The sequence below is a fragment of the Odocoileus virginianus genome, chromosome 4, assembly GCF_023699985.2.
Source record: "Odocoileus virginianus isolate 20LAN1187 ecotype Illinois chromosome 4, Ovbor_1.2, whole genome shotgun sequence".
Taxonomy (NCBI): Eukaryota; Metazoa; Chordata; class Mammalia; order Artiodactyla; family Cervidae; genus Odocoileus; species Odocoileus virginianus.
In genome coordinates this window covers 7,371,989-7,393,825 of record NC_069677.1, presented here as the reverse complement: position 1 = coordinate 7,393,825, position 21,837 = coordinate 7,371,989, and the positions used below count along the sequence as shown (strand labels likewise).

The following is a 21,837-nucleotide window of genomic DNA, read 5'->3' as shown; positions in this document are numbered from 1 at the left end:
GGCCCTCTTGGATCTCCCATGTGTGCACAGCCTATAAATCAGCACGGGGATACGTAGAGACTTTATTTAGCCTCTTTCATTTCCAAGATCTCCCTTTGTATTTCTTAATATTCTGCCACTCTGTCATTTTCCCCACCTGGTTTTGCATTCTTAGGGTAGCAGAGCTGTGGCTGAGCTGAGAGGTGATTGAGAGGGGAGGTCACTAGCAAGACGGTCACTGGCCCCCACTGTCTTAACTCTAATATCTTAGCTGTGTTTCTTGAATAAACACTTCTTGATTTGTTGTTGCTTTTGGTTGGTTTCCAGAGCCTTGAAATGATTGTTATCTACAGTACAGTTCTTTTTATATGTGTTTTGGGGAGCGAATTTGCTGATCTGTTCATTCTGCTAGAGCTGAAAATCTCATTTCTTTTTGAACCTTCTGACTTTTTAATTATTTCCCTGTGTCTCCCTCCCAACCCCAATTTAATTCACTCTAGTCAGACTTTATCACCACTGAAATCACACTTGTAAGAGTCACTAACATCCTGCATTTGCCATATTCATTTGTCCTATGTTTTCATCTTAATTTCTTATTCAGCAGCTTTTGCTATAAATGGTCAGTGCCTTTTTCTGTAAACTTATTTCACTTGGCCTGTAAGGTAACCTCTCGTTTTTTATCCTACTTTATTGATTGCTCCACTTGATACACTCCTTTTCATACCTATGGATGGATGGATAGATGGATAGATAGCTTGGTAGAGAGATACAGATATATGAGTGTGTGTGTGTGAGAGTGTGTCTGTATGTGTGTATTTGTCTAAACTTCTTCCCTAGGTGATGTTATTAGGTCCTCGTGCTTTGAGTCCCCTTTATACAAATGTCTCCCAGACACAGATTTCCAGCCCAGACTTCTACCTTGAGCCTCAGTATTTTTACTTGGATGTCTAATATTAGGATTTCAAACAGAACTCTTGATCCACGTTCAAACAAAAAACAACTTGTGATTCACCTCCTCCCCCACATTTATTTTTAGTTTTAAAATGATCATTTAAAAAGGTAAATCAGATTATGTCATTTGCTTGGCCTCCTTGGCTTTCCTTTCATTTAGTTTAGAATTCAGTTTCGTTAGAGTTAATATGACATACCCTCCTGCCTGTCTCTCTATACTTGTTTCCTGCCTTTTCCTTTACTCAGTGATGCAATCACATTATTCTTCTAGCTGTTTTTGAATATGCCAAGTCCTCTTCTGGTCTTCCTTTGTGGCTCAGCTGGTAAAGAATCTGCCTGCAATGCAGGAGACTTAGGTTCAATACCTGGGTTGGGAAGAGCCCCTGGAGAAGGGAAAGGCTACCCACTCCAGTATTCTGGCCTAGAAAATTCCATGGACTTTATAGTCCAGGGGTCGCAGAGAGTTGGACACAACTAAACAACTTTCACTTTCAAGCCCACCTCTTGGCATTTGTATTGAAGTTCTCTGTAACTGTAGTGCTTTCCCCGCTTAGCCTCACGTGGTTCTCATCCTCATAGGATTCAGATTTGTCCTTAGATCTTAACTTTCTTTGTGAGATCTGCTCTGACTTCCCTATCTAAAATAACAGCCCCTTCTTTCTATTATGATCTGAAAATATATTGTTTATTCCTCCCTGGCCTCTGGTCCCATCACCTCATGGCAAATAGATGGGGAAACAGTGGCAGACTTTATTTTTTGGGGCTCCAAAATCACCTCAGATGGTGACTGAAGCCTTGAAATTAAAAGATGCTTCCTCCTTGAAAGAAAAGCTATGACCAACCTAGACAGCATATTAAAAAGCAGAGACATTACTTTGCCAGCAAAGGTCCGTCTATTCAAAGCCATGGTTTTTCCAGTAGTCATGTATGGATGTGAGAGTTGGACTATAAAGAAAGCTAAGTGCTGGAGAACTGATGCTTTTGAACTGTGGTGTTGGAGAAGACTTGTGAGAGTCTCTTGGACTGCAAGAAGAGCCAACTAGTCCATCCTAAAGGAAATCAGTCCTGAATATTCATTGGAAGGACTGATGCTGAAGCTGAAAACTCCAATACTTTGGCCACCTGATGCAAAGAACTGACTCATTTGAAAAGACCCTAATGCTGGGAAAGATTGAAGGCAGGAAGAGAAGGGGATGACAGAGGATGAAATGATTGGATGGCATCACCAACTCAATGGACATGAGTTTGAGTAAACTACTTGGAGTTGGTGATAGACAGGGAGGCCTGGTGTGCTGCAGTCCATGGGGTCGCAAAGAGTTGAACACAACGAGCGACTGAAGTGAACTGAACTGTCTTCCATAGGTTGAAAGTTTCATGAGGTTAAGAACTTGGTTATTCTTATTCACTGCCATATCCTTAATATTGCAAATGGTGCTTGGCACAGAAGAGGTACACTATATTTGTAGAATAACAACTTTTTTTCCTGTAGAATTAGTATGTCATTCATGCACTAATAAAGAATGACTCAGTAAAAAGTTAGGCTTGGGATAGTTGTATATTAAATGTATCTCAGGCATAAGCTTTGTCTAATATTGGCTTGATTAATACTTTAAAAATTGCTCTGTGAAATTTATCTTTTGGATCTTTTAGAGAATTTTAAAATGAGAAAATTTAAGCCTCCTTTCAAAAATAGAATATGAAGAGGAAGTAAGGGTAGATAAATATTTGAGTCCATATACTTTCTTCACTTATATTCTTTTTGATAAAGGATCATATGCATAGTATATGTGTACACACTCAGTCACTTCAGTCGTGTCTAATTACCTGCAACCCTTTGGACTGTAGCCCACCAGGCTCCTCCATCCATGGGATTCTCCAGGCAAAAATACTCTATTGGGTTGTTGTGCTGTGCCCTCCACCAGGGGATCTTCCCAACCTGGGGATGGAACCCATGTCTCCTGCATCTCCTGCATTGCAGGCAGATTGTTTACTGCTCAGCCGCCGGGGAAGCCCTGTATGCATAGTCTTAACATAAATTCCATAAATTTCCATAAATTACATGGAAATTTAATTTAATACTTCTCTGTTACCTTGGTTAATGGGTCTAAAACAATGGCTTATTTTAATATAGCTGTCGATGTTAAAAAAAAAATCTTAATATCTGAGAGGAGTCTTAACTTACTAGCAGTTCTCCCACAAAACTAGCTACCTAGATGTGAATTGACAGAGTATAGACATACTTCAAAAAACAGCTTCGATTTGAAACAAAAAATGGACAGTTTTGAAATTTGTAAAATTTTCTGTGTCATCTGTAATAGAACTCAGAGTCTGATACTAGGTATTATCCTTGTTAAAGTGAGTATACTGTACTGTCTTGAGTTTCGTGTTTATTGCTTCAGCTATAAACATAACAAGTAATGGAATGAAAGATTGATATTTTATAAAAAGGATTTTAAATATCACTGTATACATAAGCCCAGCTCTCGTACTCGGTTTAAAGAGTCAGAAGGAGAATCATCTTAAGTTTCCTCTTTCATTTTAGAGAACATGCTAGAACCATCATGGAGTTTATTGAAAATTTCCAGGGAAGAGGAATGTTTGTTTATTTGTGCTGTCATCTTCTAAGAACTGGGGCCCACTCTGCTCTAAGACAGTTCTGCTTATTAGGCCTTTTGTCCATAATACATCCCAACCCCTTTATTTTGGTCTTGTTTTCTAAACATAGTAGCATTTACCTTCCAAATTCCCAGGTATGTACTTTATGATTGTAGCTCTTCTAAATCACTTTAACAGAAATTTTATATTTCTGTCCATTTAGCAAGTATTTTGGTATTCTTTTTCTATGTTAATAGATATTTTGGACTTTATTAACTGGATTTCTGACAGTTAAGTATATTCTTGGAATTTAACTTCTTTATTTGTATGTATATATTAATATGTTCTCCTCAAATTTATTACTGCAAAATTTACATTGCAGTGTTGGGAAGTTGTCATATTGTTTAATGTTTTATTTTCTTGAAGCATAACTTTGAAACTCCCCTAAGGAAAAATTATTTGTGTGATCTATAAATTTTCAGGACTGTGCACCTTCTAGTATATCATATTTTAACTCTAGCAACTGAGCCCTTCTAAATAGGGCTAACTCAGATTTTTCACTGCATTTTGGAAAACAGGGCATGTGAGAGTTTTCTTTGCACCCATATTCATTTGCTTGGTGAGAAGTTGATTATTATTATAATTGAAAAAAATTATAGTAATAATAACTCATTTCAATTATCTCTTGCATACATAAACCAGTCCTTCTCAAACTATTTGTAGTGAGGTACCAGTTTTAAAATTTTTCAGTTCATTGAAGACTTGTATTTTTATACAATACAATAAAAATGAATTATGAGAAAAGTGAAACTTAGGAAAATATAGGCCCTACTTTTAACTGTAAGATTCATGGATGTAAAATTGTTCTTTCAAATTGCAATAAAAGTTTCTGAACACTTATTTTCGATTTCTGTATTTATCTTACTGCAGAACAATGGTCAGACTGGTGATACCGTAACATATGGATGTTACTTTTTAGTAACATATCTGTAGCCTGCTCTTTGAAGTGCTTAATGTTATTTCAGAAGCATCTTAGTCGATATGTGCAGGTAGCCCTTAAAAATATTTTCATGTGTTTCCTTTTCAGAACCGAGAGCTCCAGATCATGAGAAAGCTAGATCACTGTAACATAGTCCGATTGCGTTATTTCTTCTACTCAAGTGGTGAAAAGGTAGGTCTTTAGAACGTGTTTACTGAATATTGTGATGGGCTTGATATTCTTTTAGAAAAAGTTTGTATCCAGTCCTCCCATCAAGACAGCTTTGCTTATTGAATGGAAGAATTCCAAAACACATGTCCTAGTGTTTCTATCCTCACAATATGATCATTTGATATCATTGTTTAGTCAAGTCACTAAGTCGTGTCTGACTCTTTCGTGACCCCCTGGACTATAGCCTGTCAACTCCTCTGTCCATGGGATTTCCCAGGCAAGAATGCTGGAGTGATCCTTCTCCAGGGGATCTTCCAGACCCAGGCATCAAGCCCGTGTCTCCTGCATTGGCAGATGGATTCTTTACCACTGAGCCACCAGGGAAAACCCGAATGAAATGATGGAGGGGATTAATTTTTAAGAATTTTCTTCTTTAGTTCTAAAGTTCTATATTTCAAAAACTTTTGTGTTTCTTCTTGTAGGCTCCCAGAGCCCGTGATAGTTTACGTGTTTATTGGAGGGAGGAAAATGATGTCGATTTGGAAGTATTGTCATGTTGGAAGTGATGGAAATGATGATTTGGAAATGATGTCAGTTAGAAGTATTGGAGGGGAACAGGAAGTGGGAGGACTTTGGACCAGAATGAGACTTAAACATTAGGAAGCAAGTTTAACCTATTCTAGGGATAGATTACATTAAAAAGTTGGAAAAGATGTAATATTACAGAGCTTCTTGTAAGTGATCACTATTTATTATCACATTTAATTCTGTAAAAGCAAAGAATAAAGAAAGATCTCCTGCTTTGAATTCCCCTTAGCCTCCTACCCTTTGATTTTCTCTTTAAAAGATACCGTAAGTAATACCTTATACTCACTGGAGTTGGAAGCATAGAAAATCATTTTCTTCAGTTTTACCGTTGTCTTTTTCTTTCTATCTATTCACTGTTCCTTCTTTCCAGATTCAGTCTTTTCTTTACATTCTTCCTTCACTGGTATGGGTGAAGAGGGAGGACGAGTAATAAGCACTTAAACTCTTTGGCTAAATTAACATCACTTTGAAGAAGTTCATTTTATATTTTGGACCCTTCCATGTGTGTGTGCGCATGTGTGTTTGAGTCACTCAGTCGTGTGAGACTCTATGGACCGTAGCCCATCAGGCTCCTCTGTCCATGGAATTCTCCAGGCAAGAATACTGGAGTGGGTAGCTATTCCCTTCTCCAGAGGATCTTCCAGGAATCCAGCCCAGGTCTCCTGCATTGCAGGCAGATTCTCTACTGTCTGAGCTACCAGGGAAGCCCACATACCATGCATATACTTCCCAAATTCCTCAGATTCATAATACCTCTTGATTTCTAGCCAGTTCTTTTTTACTTCACATATTTCCTAGTGTACCATTTAGTCATTTTCCATTGAATTTTATTTAGATTATTTCCTTAGAAATTTTTTTTTCCATGACAGAGCCTGTAATATGGGAAAGTTACCTGTGTATTAAGCCAGGATTGTGATATACATACCTACAGATATATAATTATTGCATGTGTATGTGTGTGTGTGTCATAGCTAAGGTTTTAACAACCATAATTAGCAAATTGGCCCTTTAGTGACTCTCATTTCTTAGGTGTTCTCTGAATTTTTTTTCCCTAAGTTTAAATGATGCATTTGCTTATCTTAGGGACTATAAGCCCTCATAAGTATTTGAGCTCTTTTATTTCCTAAGCCCTTTACTTGGTTCATGCTACCTTTTTTTTTTTAACCTACAAACTGCCTGTTATGTCTTTTGATCTTATCTGTTTCGACATATCATTTCTTTTTCCTGCCCCTTCCCAAATAAAATTATGGAGCATCTATTATGTTCAAAGCACTATTATAATGGAATTTTGCATCCCTGTGGGTTTTGTTATTAGATGCTAGACATTATAATACCCCACAGAGGAAAATAAATAAAGGTCAGGATTATTTGTTCCATGAACCACTGAATTGCGTGGGGATTCATTTGCGCAGGCCTCCCTACAAAACCCCTTGAACATCTTCTTTTGATTGCTTAATTTATATAGCTTTCCCTGAATAATCAGCAAGGTCCTATTGTATAGCTCAGGGAACTACATTCAATATCCTGTTAATAAACCATAATTGAAAAGAATTATATATATATATATATATATATATATATATATATCTTTCCCTATATGTCAGGCACTGTTTTTAGTGCTTTACAAATACTAACTCATTTAATTCTTACAAATATAAAGAGCAGAAAGGGAAGAACAAATCTCTCGAACAAACCTTTTGTGGTAATACCCAAAGACTTACCTGTCTGGCAACCCCTCAAATGTATTTTCCCTTTTTAACTCTGGTGTCTGGTGTCTGTTGGTATCTCTCTGTTGATTACTTCTGAATCTCAACAGCTTTTCCTTGTTGCCTCATAATATTTTTAGTTATTGGTTATATAATATTCCACTGAGTTTTTGTACTACATAATATTCTTAACTCTTCCCCTATTGTTATTTTTATTTTGAGAATATAGTTAAGCTACCCAAAGGCCATATCATAATTTTTGTCCATAAGCACTTTCCAGTTCTGGGTAAAGTTCAGGTAGGATGGCTGTAATGTTTGACAGATATTTCCACTGACCACAGTTTGACTGAATGGTTATAGGAATAGCCATCTTGGTGACTTTCTCACTTTGTGCCACCCTGCCATTTTAAAAGCTGTCTTTGGGAGTTAAACATAATATACTTTTAGCCTATAGTTGTGGAAAAGAGTAGCCAATGTAACTAGAAGGAGGAATTAAGTCAGGACAGGGACTAGCGATGTGACCAGATTAGTCTCAGTCATAGTCTTCTGGTTGGAATTATTAGTATTTAGTAATTGGAGCATCATGTAGTCAGTTATTATACTCCAAGTTACCTAATAGATTTTATTGACTCTGATTTAGTTCAGAATAAATAGTACTTTCTCCTTGATCAGAGAAAAACATTTTTTCAATGTTTTGAAACTCTGGGTTTATAATACTTTTGTGAATTCCAAGTATCTTAGAGAATAGTGTTTCTTAGTGTCAGTATTCAGCAGTAGAAACTTTTCCCTCCTAAATGAAATTTATGAAGAACCTCTGTTCTACCTGTAGAACAGATAAAAAGCAAAGTTGTTCCTGATTGAAACTGGGGTATGAGAACAACTGACTGCCTTCTCTGAGTTGCAGCTCATGTTTGTAGAAGCCTGGGATTCTGCGGGAGCATGGAAACCATTTTTTGTTTTTACAAGAGACTTAGCTTTTATTTAAATCAAGTAATAGTTTTCTTTAAAAAATATTTCTCTAAGTAACCTTACATATAAAATTGTTTTACCTGTGGTTCATCATAGTTTGATTATGGAGTAATTAAAGCTATCTTCCTTAAATAAGACTCTCCCTCTTTTTGTATGAAAGACAGTTTATAAATAGCAAGGATATCCAGTTGATATTATTCCTCATACCAACTTTGCTGTTGATAGTAACTGTGCATAGGGCTGTGTTCAGAAAGGGAGGTTTGTGCAACTGCCTCTGGGATCAGGGAGAAGAATGGTGTGTTTGATTTTGCCTGTTTGTCACTAGCCCTGGAGAGAAAATGGTTGAGGTGAATCCTTTACGAAAAATAAAGAGCTCTGGCTTTGTATCCAGAAATACTTGGGTTTGCATCCTATTTCCATCACTTGATAGCAGTATGACAGGCAGTGTTACCTTTGAAAGCCCTTTTCAACCCTTGTCATCTGTATAGTAGGGATTTTGTAAGGAAAAAAATATATAAGTGCTTATCATAGCACATGGTGTATAATTAACACATTAGCTTACTATTTTACAAATTGCTTAAGTAATAGCAAATATATATTGCACTTGCTGTGTGTCCAGACATTTCTCTAAGCCCTTTTGCACATACTTTATACCTCACTTCACCCTTACTGCAACCCAGTAAAGAATGGGTATACTGTTACCATTCCTGTTTTATAGAAGAAGAAATTTAGGCAGTCAGAGTTAAGTAAGCTGTATGACCTAAGACTCATACAGCTACAGAATGGCAAAATTAGGAGTCAGCTCCACAGTCTGTCTCCAGAGTTTGTGTATTATTGCTTTACAATTTTGCACTAGAAGCAGTGTATCTTGGTAATGATTGTTGAGCAAGGGGAGATTATATAATGTCTACTTTGGAGACCTTTTAGAAGTAAATAGCCTTTTGCTGTATGATAATAATAGTGTATATGTGCTCATTCAGTTGTGTCTGACTCTTTGTGATCCCATGTACTGTAGCCCTCCACGCTTCTCTGTCCATGAGATTTCCCAGGCAAGAGTACTGGAGTGGGCTGCCATTTCCTTCTCCAGGGGATCATCCTGATCCCAGAATCAAACATGCATCTCCTGCATTGCAGGCAGATTCTTTACCAGTGTGTCACCGGGGAAGCCCAATAATAATAGTAATAATAGTAAATAAATAGTAATAATAGCCCAAACTCATATGGTGCTTACTATATGACAGGAATTAACCTAAACACTTTGCCCTTTTTTTCTTTTCTATATTTTTGGAAGAGCTTTTGAGAGGATTGTTCTTAATTCTTCTTAAAATGTTTGTTAGAATTTACCATTGAAACCATCCAGCGCTGGCCTTTACTTTTGGGGAAGTTTTTGATCACTGATTGAATCTCTTCTTGTTAAATAAGTTTGTTGAGATTTTGTATTTCATCTTCAGTCAGTTTAGTGATTGGTATGTTTCTAGTAATTTATCAGTTTCATCTACATTATCTAATTTGTTGCTATATAGTTTGTTCATTGTATTCTGTTACAGTCCTTATATCTGTAAGGTCAACAGTAATATCCTTCCTTTCATTTCTGATTTAGTTTTTTGTGTCTTCTCTCTTTTTTCTTTGTCAGCATAGCTAAAAGTTTGTCAATTTTGTTGATCTTTTCAAAGAGCCAACTTTTGGTTTCCTTGAACCTGTTGTTTTTTTCTGTTCTCTTATTTTATGTGTGTGCTCAGTCATGTCCGACTCTTTGCAACCCAGTGGACTATAGTCCTCCAGGCTTCTCTGTCCGTGGGATTTTCCAGGCAAGAATACTGGAGTGGGTTACCATTTCCATACCTCTAGGGGATCTTCCCAATCCAGGGATCAAACCTGTGTCTCTAGCATTGGCAGGCAGATTCTTTTACCACTGAGCTACCTGTTTCTGGTTTAATCTTTATTATTTTCCTTCTTCAGGTAGCTTTAGGTTTAGTTTCTCTTCATTTTCTTGTTCTTTAGGGTATAAAGTTAGTTTATTGATTTAAGATCTTCTCTCTGTTTATTCCCAACTACTGCTTTGCTGCCTCCACTGAGTTTTGGGATATTTTCTTTTTGTTTTCATTTATCTCTTAAGTGTTTTCTAATTGTTCTTGTTTAAAGATGTGTTGCTTTATTTCCTCTTTGGCCTGTTTGGTTGTTAACAGTGTGCTAAAAGTTTGCTGTAACAGTTTGTTATAATAGTGTGCTATAATTTCCACACATTTTGAATTTTTTGATTTCTGGTTTTTATTTCATTGTGGTTAGAGAAGATGCTTTGAATGATTTTAGTCTTTTAAAACTTACTGAGATTTGTCTTATGGCCTAATATATGACCTATTCTGGAGAATATCCCATGTGCACTTGAGAAGAATGTGTATTCTTCTGTTTTGGGATATAGTGCTCTCTCTGAATTTTTGCATCTTTATTCATATTCTTTAGCCATCTTTCTTCTTTTCCTGGTTCATGATGACTTTGTCTGGTTTTGGTATCAGGGTAATACTGGCCTCATAGAATAAGTTAGGAAGTGTTTTCCTCTTCTATTTTTTTGAAAAATTTCGTGAAGAATTGGTATTATTTCTTCTTTGAAGGTTTGGCAGATTTCTCCAGTGAAGCCATTTACAACAGATGACTTATTGTGGTAAATTTAAAATTACTAATTCAGTTACTCTACTTGTAATAAGCATATTTAGACTTTTCATTTCTTCTTTTGTCCATTTTGGTGATTTTTTCATTTCATCTAAATTGTCTTATTTATTGGCATAAAGTTAATACTTTCCCCTTAAAATTATTTTTGTTTCTGTAAGGTTGGTTGTGATGTCTCTGCTTTCATTCCTAGTTTTGATAATTTGAGTCTTCTTTCTTTTTTGTTTCTTGGTCAGTCAGCTAAAGACCTGTCAATTTTGTTGATTTTTTTTTTTTTTCCCCCAATGAACCAACTTTTGGTTTCATTAATTATTTTAATTGGTTTTCTGTTCTCCAAAGTATTTATTGTTGTTCTAGTCTTCATTATTTCCTTCCTATGGATTTATTTTGCCCCTTTTTTTTTTTTTTCTAATCTTTCAAGTAGAAGCTAAGGTTACTGATTAGAGATCATTCCTCTTTTAAATGTCATATATTGGTCAAAGGCTGTGTTTCAAGTCTCATTCGCCAGTTATATTTTTATCTTTTACCATTGGATGTGTGGTTGGCTTGAATGCTGTTGTCGTAGTTTAGGAAGTTCATTATTTATTTGCCACATGTTCAACCAGGGACTGATAGATCGGAATTTCCCCTCTCATTACTCCTGAGAGGCTATAGCCTTGGACACTCACAATCTTTTTCACTGCCAGGATGAATGTGATTTTACTTCCTGGAAGTTGCTGTTGACTCAGAGTGGCTTATTGTTTACTCAAGTCAGAGGTTGTTTGTAAGCCACTTGCGGCAGTGGTACTTCTGCTGTATGTCGATGTATCTGTGTGCAACTCAGGGAATGCTTCAGGTTTGTCCCATATCCTGCTCAGCTAGCAGCTGTGCACATCCTTATCAACTTACAGAGATGACTGTAATTCCAAGTAGGTTCTTCGTGACTATGTTTTCCCTTGGTTCTTTCTATTAAACTTATGGTGCCTTGCCTTGTTTACGTCCTGAGCCTACCAGCCTCCTCTTAATTGCTATCTGCAAAGACCTCCTTTTGTACAGTTCATGAGGCTCTCACAGCAGATATGCTGGGGTGGTTTGCCATTCCTTCCTCCACTGGCTCACGTTTTGTCAGAATTCTCTGTTATGACCTATCCATCTTGGGTGGCCCGACATGGCATGACTCATAGCTTCATTGAGTTATGCAAGCCCCTTTGCCATGACAAGGCAGTGATCCATGAAGGGGATCTTTGAGGGCAGAAGGAGACGAGGGCATCAGAGAAAGATGGCTGGATGGCATCACTGATACAATGGACATGGACTTGGGCAAATTTCAGGAGATGGTGAGGGGCAGGGAGGCCTGGTGTGCTGTAGTCCATGGGGTCACAAAGAATCAGACGTCTGGGCAACTGAACAGCAGCAAAGATTTCCATTGGTTTTAGGCAACAATTATAGGCTAGAGTTATTCCTTCTGCGTTGCAAATAGTTAACGTCTTGCAATAGAGCACATAGCCTGCCTTTCTTCCTAAACAGAACCCCTGTGCTCCCACCCTAGAACTGGATGAGGACTTACTTTTCCCAGAGTCACACCCTTACTGTATGAGAAGGCACCAAAAGAGGGGCAATAGCAGTGGCACCCCCTAGTCTTCACAAGTTGGCCCTCCCAGCATGGGAGCTGTTCTCATGAGCAAATTGAGGATGAGACTGTCAAGGGCTCCAGCCTACTATGCTTGGAGTAGGGCTTCTCTTACTTACTTGTGGGGACTGAGTGGGGGAAGGGAAAGACAGTTCTCTTGGCTAGGATAAATCTTTTGCAACTTGGGATGCAGCTTGTTCCTCCTGGGGTGAGACCATAGTCCTTGACTCGGAACTGAGAGGAGAAGGTGCTGTCTGGAATAGAGTGCTGGGTGGTTCAGTCGCTCAGTCAGTTCAGCTCTTTCGCAGAGAGAGTGCTGAATAGAGCTTCCCATACCTGGAGAGAGGATGGCAGGGTAAAGGCGCAGGTCTTTGCTAAGATGCAATAGATTCTTGCAGTTCTTACCAAGATTTGTTTCTTACTTGCTGTGTGCCCTTAGAACAATTTCCGTATCTTCACACAGTTGTTGGCTAAGCATTTTATAACTTTGCTTTGCTGAGGAGAAGATCTGAACTCCTTGCATTGCTATTCCAGAAGCCTTGCTCCCCCTCTTATTATTTTCTACACTTTGTGGACTACTTAGTGAAATCGTTATTCTAGGTAGAAAAGATTAATAAAATAGAGGCCTCCAACTATAGTGGGTACATACTGTAGTGTAGAGGGATAAATTTAAAAAGTAATGACAGCATATGCTAATCATCTTATATCTTTTTACCTCGTTAACTTTAAGCAAACACAAAAAATTAGCACCATTTTACTAATACTTTATTAAACATTTACCAAAATAATTATTTTAAAATACTAGATAAATACACCTTATATATAATTTAATCAAATTCAAATTCTTAGAGATATTCATTTGGTTAACTGGAATTACATAGTGTCTTAAATCATAAATAAAAATTCAATTTTTCTTAAAATCTTATGATTTATAAAGTGCTTTTAAAATGCATTTTTCTCATTTAAACATCATGCAGTACTGCTAGGTAGCTAATATTCTATTTTGTTAGTTTCATCATTGGAAAAATGGAAGACTTGTGTGATTAAAGAATTTGCCTGGTGTTGTATAGTTAGTAATCATGGGAACCATTTTCAAACATAGATTCTTCAGCTATGAAGTCTGTTTTCTTTCCAACCACTTATTCTCTTCAGATTGTAAAACTTACTTCAATTTGCCTGCATTGTATAGTGTTTTAGGTACAAAGTGTAAAATCTGTCTACCTGAATTAGAAGAAGGACAGGAGAGAAATATACTGCAAAATGATACATGGAATGACACTTACTTGTATTAGGAACAGAAATAGTATGGAGGAAGGTAATAAATCATCCAGAGGGGTCAGCAGATGAATTACATAGGAGAGGTGATGGTTATTCAGGGTTTTGAAGCCCAAAGAAGAGCTATTTTGATATGTAGTGCAGAGTAAGTATGTGTCAAGTTAGAAGTACAGGATGTTTGAAAAGTTTGTTGGAGTAAAACAACATAGTCTATGTAGAGGAGGTATTTCAGGATTTCAGATATGTAAAATAGGGAGTCATGGGGCTAGTAATGGGATGTGAAGCTGAGAAAGTAAAAGTAGTTTCATAATTGTCAACTTCTCTATAGGAAAAGGGTATTTTGTTGTGTTGCTGTTTTAAATTAAATGAAATCCTGTTACAGAAATGACATACATGCAGAAATGTTATACAAAGTTGTAACTAAGTATATATGTAGTCAATATGAAATTAATGCCTCTGGCTTTTTTCTTTCTCACCTTTCTTACTGTGTGAAAATTACTGATAACAAGGAGTTTTACTCACTGAAATAAAGAGGTTGCCTAAATAAGGCCAGTTTTGTATCTCTTAAAATTTCATGGTAATTTCTATTATAGTATAATAGAAATAGATAATCTGATGAAACTTTTACTGAAGAAATGCTGACATTTTTGTTGGAGTGTGACCTTAAGAATAAATATGTAGGTAATGTAAAACTCCCTGAAGTGAATGAATTATCTAGACCTCCTTGTGAGTTTTAAATGTTATTGACAACAGTTAGATGTTGACTATCATCTGCTTGAAAATGTAAATCTACAAGTTTCTTTTTATTATTATTTTTTATTATTTTTTTTTATTTTTATTAGTTGGAGGCTAATTTACATCATTACAGTAGTTTTTGTTATACATTGAAATGAATTAGCCATGGATTTACATGTATTCCCCATCCCGGTCCCCCCTCCCACCTCCCTCTCCACCCGATCCCTCTGGGTCTTCCCAGTGCACCAGGCCCGAGCACTTGTCTCATGTACCCAACCTGAGCTGGTTATCTGTTTCACCCTAGATAATATACATGTTTCAATGCTGTTCTTTTGAAACATCCCACCCTCACCTTCTCCCAGAGTCCACAAGTCTGTTCTAAACATCTGAGTCTCTTTTTCTGTTTTGCATATAGGGTTATCGTTATCATCTTTCTAAAGTCCATATATATGTGTTAGTATACTGTAATGGTCTTTATCTTTCTGGCTTACTTCGCTCTGTATAATGGGCTCCAGTTTCATCCATCTCATTAGAACTGATTCAAATGAATTCTTTTTAATGGCTGAGTAATATTCCATGGTGTATATGTACCACAGCTTCCTCATCCATTCGTCTGCTGATGGGCATCTGGGTTGCTTCCATGTCCTGGCTATTATAAACAGTGCTGTGATGAACATTGGGGTGCACGTGTCTCTTTCAGATCTGGTTTCCTCGGTGTGTATGCCCAGAAGTGGGATTGCTGGGTCATATGGTAGTTCTATTTCCAGCTTTTTAAGAAATCTCCACACTCTTTTCCATAGTGGCTGTACTAATTTGCATTCCCACCAACAGTGTAAGAGGGTTCCCTTTTCTCCACACCCTCTCCAGCATTTATTGCTTGTAGACTTTTGGATAGCAGCCATCCTGACTGGCGTATAATGGTACCTCATTGTGGTTTTGATTTGCATTTCTCTGATAATGAGTGATGTTGAGCATCTTTTCATGTGTTTGTTAGCCATCTGTATGTCTTCCTTGGAGAAATGTCTGTTTAGTTCTTTGGCCCATTTTTTGATTGGGTCATTTATTTTTCTGGAGTTGAGCTGGAGGAGTTGCTTGTATATTTTTGAGATTAATCCTTTGTCTGTTGCTTCATTTGCTATTATTTTCTCCCAATCTGAGGGCTGTCTTTTCACCTTGCTTATAGTTTCCTTTGTTGTGCAAAAGCTTTTAAGTTTCATTAGGTCCCATTTGTTTATTTTTTGCTTTTATTTCTGAAAATCTGGGATGTGGGTCATAGAGGATCCTGCTGTGATTTATGTCGGAGAGTGTTTTGCCTATGTTCTCCTCTACAAGTTTCTTTTTATTATTAACTATCACCTTGTTTTTGTTATAATATTTTAGTGAAACTATTTCTACATTCATACTGTAAAAAAAAATTTTTTTTAAATAACAGAGGGGTAGTAGACAAAAATAAGATCTTGACCCTAATCCTTAAATCCCCAAATATCTTTCCACATAGGTAAATTTCCTATGTGTATATATGAGCATGTATATCATATGTAGAAGAAGGACATGGCAACCCACTCCAGTATTCTGGCCTAGAGAATCCCGTGGACAGAGGAGCCTGGTGGGCTGCTGTCCATGGGGTCGCACATAGTTGGACCTGACTGAAGTGACTTAGCATTCATGCATGCATTGGAGAAGGAAATAGCAATGCACTCCAGTATTCTTGCCTGGAGAATCCTAGGGATGGAGGAGCCTGGTGGGCTGCCGTCTGTGGGGTCGCACAGAGTTGGACGCAACTGAAGCCACTTAGCAGCAGCAGCATACCATGTGTTACCATAACAGCATAATAATATGGCCTTTTATGTCTATGTGCCTAGACCCTGCACCCAATTTCCTTTATTGTTAACATCTAATATCAGTATGGTACATTTATTACAATTAATGAACCATTACTGATACATAATTATTTATTCAGGTTTCCTTAGTTTTTACCTAATGTCTTTTTTCTCTTCCATAATCCCGTTGAAGCTACCTTAGTGCATTTAATTACTATGTCTCTTAGGTTCCTCTTGGCCATGGCAGTTTCTCAGACTTCCCTTGTTTTTGATGACATTAGCATTTTTGAGTAGTGGTAGGTAGATATTTTATAGACTGCCTCACTATTGGAATTTTTCTCATGAGAAGCTAGAGCTATAGGTTATTTGGAAAAAGACCACAGAGTGCCATTTTCAACACTTCACATCAAGGGTATGTGCAGTCAACACGATTTGCTATTAATCTTCATTCTGGCTGACCTTGTATTTTTCAGTTTTCTCTACTGTAAAGTTATTCTCTCCCCTCTTCCATGCTGTATCCTTTGAAAGGAAGTCACTATCCACAGCCCACACCTAAGAAGAGGGGAATTATTTTCCTTAAGGGTAAAGTTGCTGGGTAAATTACTTGAATTTCTTTTGGGTGATGATTGTTTCTTTATTAAGCTGTTTATTTATATCAGTGTGGACTCATGCCTGTTTACTTTATACTTTGGGTTATAATGTAATAGTACTTTTTTTAGTATTAGAAAAATCAAAAAAGTTGTAGAAAGATGCTCAATCTCATTCATAATTGTAAACATTCTATTTTTATTATTATTATTAATCAAATGTTCCTGCTTTGGTCGTTGGGAGCTCTTTGCAGTTAGCCATCAGTTCTCCTTTGTCATAATTCAATTACTGTGGGCTTCAGTTATGTTTTGGATTTTGAACATGTCTTTACTTTCTGGCATATAGATTATTTTAAATTTCTTTTCACAAATCTTTAGTCATCTTTGTGTGTGTGCATGCACATACACACATGCACACACACAGAATTGTTTTCATAGACTTCATTTCTAGAAATGGCATTGCTGAGTCAAATTGGATGTGTCTGTTCATCTTCACTGTGGGATAAAGATTTTAGCCCACTGACTTCCCAAAAGACTGCAAGAATTGGGGATTTCACCAGAAGTATATAATGGTGCATTTTGGACAGACAGCATTCCAGTACTTAGTTTTCTCAGGTTGAATTTTCTTTTCCAATTTGATATGTAAGAAATGGTAGCTCATTGTTATCTTATGGCCTTTCTTTAATTATGAATGAGATTGAGCATCTTTCTACATTTTTGTTTGCCATTTGTATGGCTATATATTTGTGCCCATTTCCATTTTCTTCTATTAGAATGTTAAGTCTTTTCTTAATGATATACAGGAGCTATTTGTATTTTAAACAAAAACAAGTAAGCTCTTTATCATGTGTAAACAATTTTTTTTTCCAAATTGTCATATTTTTATTTGGTTCTTTTTTTTAAGCTTTACATTTTTATGCAATCAGATTGGCATTGTTTTCCTTAATAGCTTATAAATATTTTGTCCTCCAATATTTGCAAACACATATTTTTTCTTCTGGTACAATTTTTTTCATGATTTTGTATAATTTTAGTATTTCTCTTCTTTGAAGGTGTGAGATAAAGATGAAGCTTGCCTTAATCGTTGTTGTATGCTAGTTGCTCATCTCCTTACCCATCCCCTCTCCCAGTCTCCCAAGCAAAAGAATATTTCTCTTTTTCCTAATCCATACCGTTTCCTGTTAGTATTATTTCCATCTTTAGCCAGCCTGACACATTAATCAGAGAAAAGGCATCTACTTTGAAGATTTTTCTGCAGTGCAGGTACCCTAAACTCAATTTTGAGGAGAACCCTGGGTTACCATGATACTTTGTTGGATGTCTTTATACTGGGTTCTCTTATATGCTGCTTTGCATCCCATCAAATTTTTAGAATGATAACGTAATTCTGCTTACAACTGTATCTTCAAGCAACTTTGTTTGCTCAAGTTGAAAACTTGGGGTAAGAGCATCATGGTAACTTGTATCTGTTTTCCAGTGGATGAAATTATCCCAGCTTTTGCTGAGTTTTTGTTAAGTGTGATCAAAATTTTGTCATCTTAATTTCTTAAAAGTGAACAGTTTTAGAGTGGAGCTTATAGAGGAGGAGCTATCAGCAGTTTGTTGTTTTTCAGTCACTAAGTCATGTCCGATTCTTTGCGACTCAAGCAAACAGTCAGACGTGACTCTTGACTGGACATGACATGTACTGCAGCACACCACGCTTTCCTGTCCTTCACTGTCTCCCAGAGTTTGCTCAAACTCATGTCCATTGGGTTGGTGATGCCATCTAACCGTATCATCCTTGTCGCCCACTTCTCCTGCCCTCAATCTTCCCCAGCATCAGGGTCTTTCCCAGTGAGTTGGCTCTTTGCATCAGGTGGCTAAAGTATTGGACCTTCAGCTTCAGCATCAGTCCTTCCAATGAATATTCAGGGTTGATTTCCTTTAGGATTGACTGGTTAGAGAATAGTCTTTAATAAAAATGATAACTGAACCATGGAGAGAAATATTCCTAGAATTATACATCATGTAGTTTGGAAGCCTAGTAACTGTTTTTTGAAATCAGTACTTTCTTACTATGTTAGTAGACTGTTTTCAGTATCTCCAGCTAAATGATACTCTCTATATGTTGTGTAATTTTCTGCTAATCTGTGAATATTCAGGCAATCTGTTTGATAACTCAAAAGACATTGTGTTAGGAAAACAGCAGGCCTGAGATTTTCCAGAAAATTACAAGTGATAGGAATGCAGAATCCTGGACTTTCTTTCTTCTTCAAATATTAAGTATCTTCAGTCTCTTAAATTATCTTTTGAATAAGTCTCCAAACAAAACTACTTTGGGAACATGAAAATATTAATATCTCTGCTATGATGACATTTCCTAGGAATGGGCACTTTCCCCTCAAGGAAGATTGTTCCTGAGGCTGTTTAATTTAAGGCAGAACATCAGCAGGTGTAACAAGAGCATTTGAAGAATATGTGTTGAGCCCATTTATTCAGAACACTATTGGTGGTAGTATTTCTTTGTTTTTCTTGGTTTTAGTCTTAGGACCCAGTTACATATACATTTTTTAAAGTGGATTTGATTTGAATACAAGCACAGAGCCATGAAAAGCGAAAGGTTGTTCAAAGAGCCTTTGAATATAAAATACTTCCTGTGTCTCACAAAATGAAGATAGTTAAAACAACAGCTTTTAAATGTCAAGGGACAGTTACACTATACCTACAAAATGGACAGACCTCCACTATGGTTCTAAGGAAATCTGACAAGCTAAGAGTGAATAAATAGAATTTATTTGAGCAAAACGATAGACATATTAATCTGAAAAGTACTGCTCCGAATATAATTTGAATCTCCGTATTTCTCATAGTGTAATAAATGAGAACATTTGACCTGGTTTTAGTAACCTTCCTTTGTGGTATTTTGTTAATATTATGAATAAAATATAGTGCCTAAAAATGGATATCATTCATACATCAAATGAAGCCTGAATTGTGCAAAGTACAGTGGAATTATCTTTGTTGATCTGAACACAGTACTTCTGTAATACCTAATATTGCGTCAAATTTTTTCACTAGCTGCATCTCAATGTTGATTCCGTTTGAGCTCTATTCAGTTACACCTATCATTTATTTTCCAGTTGAATTACTGACAAGTCTTATCTGTCTTTTTATGTAATGAATTGATACTTTGATTTTATTTTATTATTATTTTTTTTCCATTTATTTTTATTAGTTGGAGGCTAATTACTTTACATCATTGCAGTGGTTTTTGTCATACATTGAAATGAATTAGCCATGGATTTACATGTATTCCCCATCTGATACTTTGATTTTAATCATAGGGTTTTATATTTATCTTTCTTAAACTTTTTATTGTTGATTTGGCTTAGCATTCTAGACTAGTAGCGTCCTTTAAATTCTAATTTGGTCTTCCATTTTAAGGCATTTTCCCTAAGTTTGTGGCAATATTATGTGGTTTGTTAAAGTCAGAAAATTGTAAATTGACTGCCAGATCCATCCCCTGATGTGTTTTATTTGACAGGCGCATTGTTTTTGTTTTTGTTTTTTAAGTAACATGCTTTTAATTGTATCTTAATCTAATCTATCTTACCAGCTACCACCTCTTACTGTGTTATACATTTTGGCTTCACACATCTACATTTGTTGTTTAGGCTTTTGCAACCCTTAATAAAGGAAAACATGTACAAAAATAGGCTTATATTAATCTGCAAACTACTGCTCCAAATATAATTTGAACCTCCATATTTGTCATAGTGTAATAAATGTAGCCCTACAACTAGAAATCTTCCTTGAACTTGGTATTCATTTTTTAATCTGTTTATTCTTCACTTTTGGTATGATTATTTAGCAAATGAATTAAATTGCCATACATATTTCCAGTTCATTTATAAATATATATTGTGATTAGCTTTGTCAAAAGATTTTTTTAAAATCAAGAAACCTGTAATCATATGATAGTTAAAAAAGAATAATTTTGACATCTGTATTAATGACCTTTTATAAGAATTGGGGTCATCAGACATAGCATTCATTTTACTTATTCTCCCTAACACCTAATCACTTATTTTAGATGTACAGAAAAAAATGTGTTTCTTTTTAAAATTGATAATAGTTAAAACTAAATCTTTATTCTGTGCCAGGTAAGATGCTTTGAGAGCTGTATATGGATCATTTCTTACAATTTCATAACAGTCTTTTATAAAGTATGTATCATTAGCAGCACTTTTATAGTGGACTGTGGCTTCAAGCGGTTAAGTAACTTGCTGTGGTCACATAACTTGTAGTAGCAGAGTTGGGACTTCTGTGTAGTTTGTATGACTCATGCTAACCTTTCCCCTTAATTATTACAGAGTATACCTTCTCTGAGTTTTGGATTTCCTCTTGCCATATTCTAGAACCTTGTTTCATCAGTTATCCCTTTCCTTTCTTAAAACTTTATTCTATTTTTATCCACCTAGCTTATAAATAAATTTGGGTCTCTTAGCCATTAAAAAGTACAAACAAAAAGCACATTAAAATTTTGTATTTGACTTCTATTTCCCCTCAAGTTACCAGTTCTCTCCTTTCACCAGTAGGGATTTTGTAAGTACAAACTAGATTAACTGCCTCCTATTTCTCACCTGCCATCTGTTCATTCTTGAACTCAGTACAGGTTGGTTGCTGCTGGCACTATGGACTGAAACTACTCTTTTCAGCACCATCACTGAACCATTTTATACCAGATTCAGAAGCCTTTTCAGTTGTATCCTTCCTGCTATTGAAACACTTTGCTGTTCCCCATCTCAGGATTATTAAAACTCAACTGTGGGTCTTTCGATGCTAGTCTTCACTTGCTCTTTTATGTCTCTTAGTTCTTGTTGCTGAGTTGTCCCCCTAAGGTCTCCTGCTTCTTAAGTTTCAAGGATCTTATACTCCTTTCCTCGCTCTTGAGTGAGTGGTTCTGTTCTTACAGTTTCAGCTATTGCCTGAGCCTCTAACTATGCTCTACTCTTGTTTTCTGAATTTGACTTGACCAACCATGTAGGTATTTCCAGTCACCTATGAAACATAGCTACCTAAAATGTTCTCATATCCATTAAGTAAAAGTTCAACTAACTTTTCCCTCACACCTTTTTGCTCTTTCTATGTTCCTTATCTCATTACCTGCCTAATTGCCCAAGTTTAGAGACTGCTAAGTTAATCCAAACTTGTTTGTTTCTCAGAT

The 21,837-nt window shown here is 36.3% G+C and overlaps 1 protein-coding gene across 7 annotated transcripts in view; it reads left to right on the top strand.

Annotated features, from left to right (window-relative positions):
- GSK3B (glycogen synthase kinase 3 beta) overlaps positions 1 to 21,837 on the top strand; it is a 275,257-nt gene that overhangs the window by 172,547 nt on the left and 80,873 nt on the right. For all 7 annotated transcript variants that reach the window (XM_020901778.2, XM_020901774.2, XM_070466019.1 and 4 more), the window contains one exon: positions 4,613 to 4,696. In XM_020901778.2, the coding sequence (XP_020757437.1) occupies positions 4,613 to 4,696 (84 nt within the window). The remainder of the gene's footprint in view (positions 1 to 4,612; positions 4,697 to 21,837) is intronic.